Here is an 8,002-nt window from a genome sequence, read left to right as displayed (position 1 = left end):
TGGCTTATTTTACTTAGCATAATGTCTTCAAGTTTCATGCATGTTATAGCATGTGTCAGAATTTCCTTCCTTTTCAAGACTGAATAATATTCCTCTGTGTGTGTGTGTGTGTGTGTGTGTGTGTGTGTATCAACCACATGTTGTTTATCCATTCGTCTGTTGATTGACATTTGGTTTGCTTTCACCTCTTGGCTGGTATGAGTAAAGCTATTATGACCATGGGTGTGCAAATTCTCTTTGACACTCTGCTTTTAATTCTTTTGGGGATATATACTTAGAAGTGGTATTGCTAGGTCATTTGGTGATTCTATTTTTAATTTTTTGAGGAACTGCCATACTGTTTTCTATGGTGGCCACACCATTTTACATTCCCACCAATAGTGCACAAGGGTTCCAATTTTTCTACCTCCTCGTGAACATTTGTTATTTTCTGTTTTTAAAAATTTTCTATAGCAGCCACCCTAATGGGTGTGAGATGGTATCTCATTGTGGTTTTGATTTACATTTCTTTAAATGATTAGTCATTTAAATCATTTCTTTAATGATTAGTGATATTGAGCATCTTTTCTTTGCTTGTTGGCCATTTGTTGGCCATATCTTTTTTGGAGAGATGTCTTTTCAAGTCCTTTGCCCATTTAAAAAATCAGGTTGTTTGGATTTGTGTTGTTGAGTTGTAAAAGTTCTTTAATACATTCTGGATATTAGCTCCTTATCAGGTATTTAATTTGCAGTTATTTTCTTCCATTCCATAGGTTGCTTTTTCACTCTGTTGATTGTGTCTTTTGATGCACAGAAGTTTTAAATTCTGATGTAGTCAAATTTACCTAATTTTGCTTTTGTTGCCTGTGCTTTGGGTGTTATATCCAAGACATCATTGCCAAATCCAATGTCATAAAGCTTTCTTTGTTTTCTTCTAAGAGTTTTATAGTTTTAGGTCTTAAATGTAGGCCTTTGATCCATTTTGAATTAATTTTTTTCCATGGTCTAAGGTAAGGATCAAACTTCATTCTTTTTGCATACGGAATCCAGTTTTTTCAGTACTTTTTGTTGAAAAGACTGTCCTTTATCCATTAAATTGTCTTGGCACCCTTGTCAAAAATCATTTGACCGTATATGTGAGGGTTAGAAGTATATTCTTGTTCTCTCCTCTCTGTGGATGAAAAATGTTGCCTGCCATATCAGTAAACAAAGGATGTTGCCACCATCAAGCTCTAGGCCACTGCAGCCACCCCCTACTGTGCGCCCTGAGGGAAGTCAGGATGGAAAGCAGGGCACTGGCCCTACCTAGATGGTTAAGGTGCATATAAAAGGAATGATTTCAATAGCCCAGACTCTTGCATCTTCCCATACACAAAAAAGCTCACTAAATTCATTAACTTGAGATATCTGGTTTTCTTTAATCAACAGTAATCTTTTGATGTTCCAACTACCTGGTTTTTGTTGCAAAAACCCCTATATATCCTCGCTCCTCCCTTACCTCTTTGGAGCTGTCCCTCAGAGCTATCTGAGAGACTGTCTTCCAAGCTTTTCAGTCCTCAGTTTTGTCCATCAAAGAAAACATAATTCTCAACTTTTAGGTTGTGCATTTTTTTTCGGTCAGCATCTCCATTAAACAAGTCCATTTTTATTTTGCCTGCTAAATATCTTCTGAATCTCCCTACCCCTCTTTATTTCTGCCAGTGTCACCCTGGCTTATATTATCATCCTATCATCCAGGTTACAGGAATAGCCTGAAAACTTGTTTCCTCACATTTACTTAAAAAAAAAAGTTACCCCAACAAACCAGCTTTATTGTGATATAATTCACATAGCATAAATTTACCCATTTAAAGTGTACAATTCAGTAGTTTTTAGTATATGCAGCCATCTCTAAAACCTAACTGTAGAACATTTTTCTTCTGTCCCAAATCACAAATACTCTTGACCCACTCTAACCTGTCATCCAATTTGCAGCTAGATGGATCTTTTTTTTTTTAAAGCTAATCTGATTATGTTCCCCTCCCCCATTTCCCTACACAAAAAAACCCTTCAATGGTCTACTATCTCCTTACAATAGACCAAAATCTTTGGTGTGGCTTTCATTCCACACTGCCACCTGCCCTCCCCCTCTCCCCGCCCCAATATCTCCAGCTCCATTTCACATCACTCTCTCCCATAATACGGCACTATGATATGGCCACACCATGCTTTACCCTTCCTCCTGGATTTTCAGATGCTTTTCTTTTTCTCTGCCCCATCCCCATCTCTATCACCTTCCCAACTTTTATATCTCAGCTCAAATACTGCTTTCTCAAGGAAGGCTTCCATGACTGCCCTTCCCCCTACCACACATCCAGATGAACTTAGGGTCCCTCCGTTAGCCTCAGATTCCTCCTCTAGAATATAAGCTCCATGAGGCCAGGTGCTGGTACAATCACTGTATCCCCAGTGCCTAGCATGGTGCCTGCCACTTTGCAGACACTTCATTTGTTCAGCTAATATTATTGGGTGCTCACTATTTGTCAGGCACCTTTCTAAGTGAAGATATGCAAAAGAGCATGGCTGGAAGTCTGCGTCCTTGACTGTAACTACCTCCAGAAACTGCCAAACACTGGCTGTGTACTAGGTCTGGTGTGGGACGTGGGACAGCTTTCCCCATGAGACCTGTCAGATAAAGCCTTTGCAGTTACCTGTGGTCAGGCCTGAAAGATCATACATAGGATTTTGGACAGGAGCTGGACTCCTCAGAGATTAGGGGATGTTTTTCTCTTGAGAAAATGGACGGGCCAAGAGAAAAGCTTCCAGGTACTGGTGTGTGTGTGTGTGTGTGTGTGTGTGTGTGTGTGTGTGTGTGTAGTCCACTGAATAGGCCTTTTGCCACCTTATCACTGCACAGTGAGATGTTCCTGTTGACCAGCCCCATCCATGTACATAGAGCATCCGTGTTGATTTTCAAGTGCCCAATGAAAAGATATGAGCAGACATCTAAGGATTTCAGGTATTTGATGAATACCTCCTACTTGAAAGAGAGACTAAATAATCACACAGATAAAAGAAACCCAGAAGCAACAGGGACAAAGTAAAGAATAAAATAAAATTTCAAAAAATTTATCACATCATAATAATAATCTGAATGTTTTCGTCATGTAAGAGAAAATATTGCATCCAGGAAATAATGGGATGCTGTGAAAAAGTATAACCAGAGAACAATTAGGAGCTCTAAAATGAAAAAAAAATATAGTGATGGAAAAAAAACAATCAACAACAGAAGTGCTAAAAGGTAAGATCAAGAAAATCTGGCAGAAAATATAGCAAAAGATACAGTGGTATACAGTAGAAAACTTAAGTTTACAAGGTAAATCCAGGAGATATAATAGACTATTAGGAATTCCAGAAGGAGAAAATAGAGAAAATACCAGGAAAATACAATATTTCCGAAATTAAGAGCACTAGCCTCCAGTTTGAAAAGATCTAGGGTGTGTCCAGCACAATAAATTAAAAAAATCCCTACTCCTACCGACCTTAAATTGAATAATCACAACACCAGGGTATAGAGATGATTTGAAGAAAAAAGGTGAGGAGAGAAACAGATGACATAGCAAGTATTAGGAATCATAATGGCACCAAACTCTGTAGTTAGAGAAAACTGAAAAATAACGGACTTTAAAATTCTGAAGGAGAATCATTAATCAACTCAGAAATCTAAACCCAACCAAACTTTCCAAAAAGTGCCAAGGTAGAATAAAGATATTTTTAGATAAGCAAGAAGTAAAAATTAAATTTTTCTTTTCTAAGAAAGTTTTTGAAAGATATGCTTAAGCCAAATGAGCAGTAAACTCAGGAGACCAGAGATGCTGTACAGGGAAGTGGTGAGGAGTTCCTAGGTCTTTTTCTTCCTTGTATAGCAGGTGGAAAGCAGTCATTCCCAACCAGAATAGGTGGCAAAGGGCTCCGGGCAAGAATTCTGCAGGGATAAAGATAGACTTGAAACCTTATCTGATGCCGTCAATGTTTTGGAAAATAAGAATGGAAGAATTTTGACAGTTATGATGGAGGATGTGGACAAATTAAAGATAAATACATAGAAAACGAAGCAAATGAAATTCCAGTAAAACCAAAAAATTTGTATTTTTTTGGAGAGGGTAAGGAAGGTGTACTACTTGGCTCAGCAGATAGCAAAATTTAATTAGCAATGCAAAACGCCACTAAGTTAACTTAGTAAAGCCCTTGTGTATAGTTAGAGAAAGTAGTAAAGGAAAATGTGGTGCAAGTGTGATGTAAGAGAACGAAATCTTTTACAACCAACCTAGGGAATTGATATAACATGCCAAAATGGCAAAAGGAAGACATAGCAGTGTTACAGACACTGCTAGAGACCTACCTGGGGTCCATTCTTCTCCTAACAGAACATACGGTAGCAACATGCTTAGCAAAAGGATTTTATTTCCTTGCCTTTCTTGTCAGTAAGAGTGGTCATTTTATATCAATCTGGCCAGTGATACATGTGACACATGATCAGAAGTCATTGGGTGGCAGATGCAGCTGAAATGTGTCCTTTGCCCTTCCTCTTCTTGCCTGGAATACAGTTGAGTTGCTGGAGGTGCAGCATCCATCTTGAGACACTGAGGTGACAAGGATGAGAGAGAAAGTCATGTGCTAATGAGGGGAGTTAGAGCAGAAAGGGCTCAGATGGGTCTTGATGGCGTATTGGGTTGTGTGCCATCCCTGCTTTGCCTCTGGGCTTCTTTTACCTGAGAAAATCCCTGATTTGTTCAGAAAATTGAGATTTATTCAGAAAATTGAGTCGATTGTTCATAAAATTGAGATTTGTTTAGAAAATTAAGTTGATCAAGCTACATAAGCATAATAGCTAAAAAATATGGTGGTAAATAATGTTTAAAACAGTTAAAATAATTCAGAGTGATTGTATGGGGGGATGGGGAGAGTGTGGTAGAAACTGTTGGGTTTTGGTACAATTGATGCTGTAGTGAGCTCAATTTGATGTTTTGGACAATGCATATGTATTAGTTTAATAAAATACAGATTAATAAGAAAGAAGACTATCTTCCTGCATGGAACACTTTGATATCTTCCTATTTTACTTGAAATAAAATCCAAACTCCTTTAACAGATTCTTCATGATATGGCTGGCCCCGGCCACCTTCCCTCCTCATCTTTCATCATCTTCCTCCTTGTCTAGCCCCCAGCCGCATTACCTTCTTTCAATTTTGTAAACGCCCTTTTAGTAAATTTGCACGTGAAGTTTCCTCTGGCTCATTCAGGAGCCCGGGAGGAAACATGACAGGCGCAAACTTGGTGACCCAGGAGAGTTTAATAAAGGCGAGATTTAAGGAAACCAACACGGGATGATGCAGTACTTTGGGGCCTACAAGGGCAGGGAACCATCCATCCCCAGGCCTGAACCACCTGTATGGAGAAAATCACCTGATAGAACTGTGGCCTTTAGGAGAATAATGCTGATAACCCATAGGTATTTGAACATTGAGAGTGCAGTGCTCACTGTTAATTAAAATGATTGGAGTGGTTGCTATAGGAAAATGTCTCAATGCACATTAGTTTGAAAGCTTGCTTGCGCTATGTAAAAGTCTCTACCCTTCTTGACTGAGTCTCTGGTGGTCACATGATCAGGGCCTCACAGAGCATGTGTTGAGGCCTCACATAGTAAAAGGCTTCTTTTTAAACAAAATTTTGTTGAAGTATAGTTGATTTACAATGTTGTGTTAATTTCTGCTATACAGCAAGGTGATTCAGTTATACATATACATATATATTCTTTTTCATATTCTTTTCCATTATAGTTTATCACAGGATATTGGATATAGTTCCCTGTGCTATACAGTAGGACCTTGTTGTTTATCCATTCCATATATAATAGTTTGCATCTGCTAATCCCAGACTCCCACTCCATCCCTTCCCCACCCACTACCCTTGGCAACCACAAGTCTATTGTCTATGTCTGTGAGTCTGTTTCTGTTTCATAAAAGTTCATTTGTGTCATATTTTAGATTCCACATATAAGTGATGTCATATGGTATTTGTCTTTCTCTTTCTGACTTACTTCACTTAGTATGATAATCTCTAGTTCCATCCATGTTGCTGCAAATGGAATTATTTTGTTCTTTTTTGTGGCTAATATTCCATTGTGTGTGTGTGTGTGTGTGTATATGTGTGTGTGTGTGTGTGTGTGTGTGTGTATACCACATCTTCTTTATCCATTCATCTGTTGATGGACATTTAGATTGTTTCCATGTCTTGGCTATTGTAGATAGTGCTGCTATGAACATTGAGGTGCATGTATCTTTTTGAATTATAGTTTTGTCTGGGTGTATGCCCAGAGTGGGATTGCTGTATCATATGGCAACTGTGAGGAACCTACATACTGTTTTCCATAGTGGCTGTACCAACTTATATTCCCACCAACATTGCAGGAGGGTTCCCTTTTCTCCACACCCTCTCCAACATTTATTATTTGTAGACTTCAGTAAAAGGCTGCTTGGTCATGAGTATCCAGGTACATAGTTCAGCACTTGAATTTAAAATGAGGGCACAATCAGTATTGACTTGCGAGGTGCCACTGGCAAACTGGCCTGTGAAGATCACCCTGTCATAGCCTTGGTTCCTTGCCCTCCAGAGAGCCGACACCCCTTCACTGGGGAGGATGAGCAGGAGAGACAGAGACACCCGGCCCTCCCAGAACAGGGTGAAGCTGACAAGGTAGGTGCCATTGTTGAAGTCTGTCACCTTTCCCGAAGCGCCTGCCTTCAGGGCTGGGGAGGACATCCTGGTCCTCAGGAACCCCCCGCCATATTCCTTCCTGCGTCCCAAGTGGTCCCTCACCTCCAGCAGGACGCCTAGCTGATCCCCCCTGCCGTATGTGTCTTGAGGGCTGAGGAGGGTGGCTTTGCTGTGTGTGGCGCTGGCGGTGGAGCTCACGTGGGTGAAGGGTCTGGGTGGGATCAGCTGGTCTAGTTTCTCCATGATCCCCTTTATTCTCAGCTCAGTCTCTGTTGGTGAAACTGCTGGATCCAGTGGTACTTCATGGTGTAAGACCATTTTGAAGGTATTTCTGTGATGCATAAAGGGAGGCATCTCTTATTCACACCAAACTTGAAATGACAAAGACTGAGACATATTCTGTGTACACAGCTGAGCCTGTCTCTGTTAACCTTAAGGTTGGATTTATATCTTTATTAATATATTACCACCAAGGTATTTCCATAATTAAAGTACAGAAAGCTTTTGGTAAAACCTATGTGTCAATTGTTCCATTACTATTCCACTACTATTCCATAGGCTATTAAAGCCCATTAAAAAATATTTAAAGATATTAAAAAATATTAAAAGAATTCTTTTGATTAAGAAGTGGTTACAACAGTACATTGAAAGAATTAAATATTAAGAAATATTTCACCATGTCTGTGTCCTAATGAAATGAAAGGAAAAATCATAATAAAAAAATAAACATTTTTAATAGTGAAATGTCAAGTTCTTTTGGTAGGTACCGCATAAACAAGGTACAAAATTGAAAAGATACAAAATGGAAAGAAGTATGAAAGGAGCCTCCCTCTTTCATTCCTGTCTCCTGCCACACAGTTTTCCTCCCAGGATTAATCACTCTTATCTCTTTTATAAATACCTTTCCAGAGCCTATGTATATATACGCATGTGTGTGCACATACACACACACACTACATATATTCTCTTTTATTTTTACATAAATGGTAACATATGCATTGTTCTGTGCCTTGCTTTTTAATGTAAGGATATATTCTGAATATCTCTTCATTTTAGCACATACTGAGCTGCTTCAGTCATCCATTTAGATGGACTCAAAGTATTTCATTGAATGGATGTATCATTCTTTAACAGTCACCTGTTGCTGGACGTACAGATTTTCCTCATTTTCTACTAATACGGAAATTAATAATCTTGTACATTTACTCGGAAGTGGAATTACTGGGTTGAAATTTAAGGGCATTTTTTTAATGTGTATGTCCTAAAA

General features: G+C 39.0%; 1 protein-coding gene across 1 annotated transcript; it reads right to left on the bottom strand.

The window, feature by feature from the left end:
• Positions 1 to 5,616: 5,616 nt before the first annotated feature.
• On the bottom strand, positions 5,617 to 7,053 carry LOC114886882 (NXPE family member 2-like). Its single transcript, XM_029207975.1, has 2 exons — positions 6,492 to 7,053; positions 5,617 to 5,675 (listed from the first exon to the last, which is right to left on the bottom strand). Exons 1-2 carry the CDS (start codon positions 7,051 to 7,053, stop codon positions 5,617 to 5,619), a joined length of 621 nt encoding a protein of 206 aa, XP_029063808.1.
• Between the last annotated feature and the right edge of the window lie 949 nt (positions 7,054 to 8,002).

The sequence above is a fragment of the Monodon monoceros genome, unplaced genomic scaffold (assembly GCF_005190385.1).
Source record: "Monodon monoceros isolate NGI ecotype Baffin Bay Population unplaced genomic scaffold, NGI_Narwhal_1 Super_Scaffold_7, whole genome shotgun sequence".
Lineage (NCBI taxonomy): Eukaryota > Metazoa > Chordata > Mammalia > Artiodactyla > Monodontidae > Monodon > Monodon monoceros.
The sequence above is the reverse complement of the archived record's forward strand: the minus strand, read 5'-3'. Positions and strand labels throughout refer to the sequence as shown.

What these genes read in the sequence shown, in the direction of transcription:
- LOC114886882 (XM_029207975.1), bottom strand. Translation starts at nt 7,053, where the DNA reads ATGGTCTTACACCATGAAGTACCACTGGATCCAGCAGTTTCACCAACA. An exon ending in CTGGATACTCATGACCAAGC is followed by an intron (nt 5,676 to 6,491) that starts AGCCTTTTACTG and finishes ATTTTGTTTAAA; the next exon opens with AAGAAGCCTTTTACTATGTG.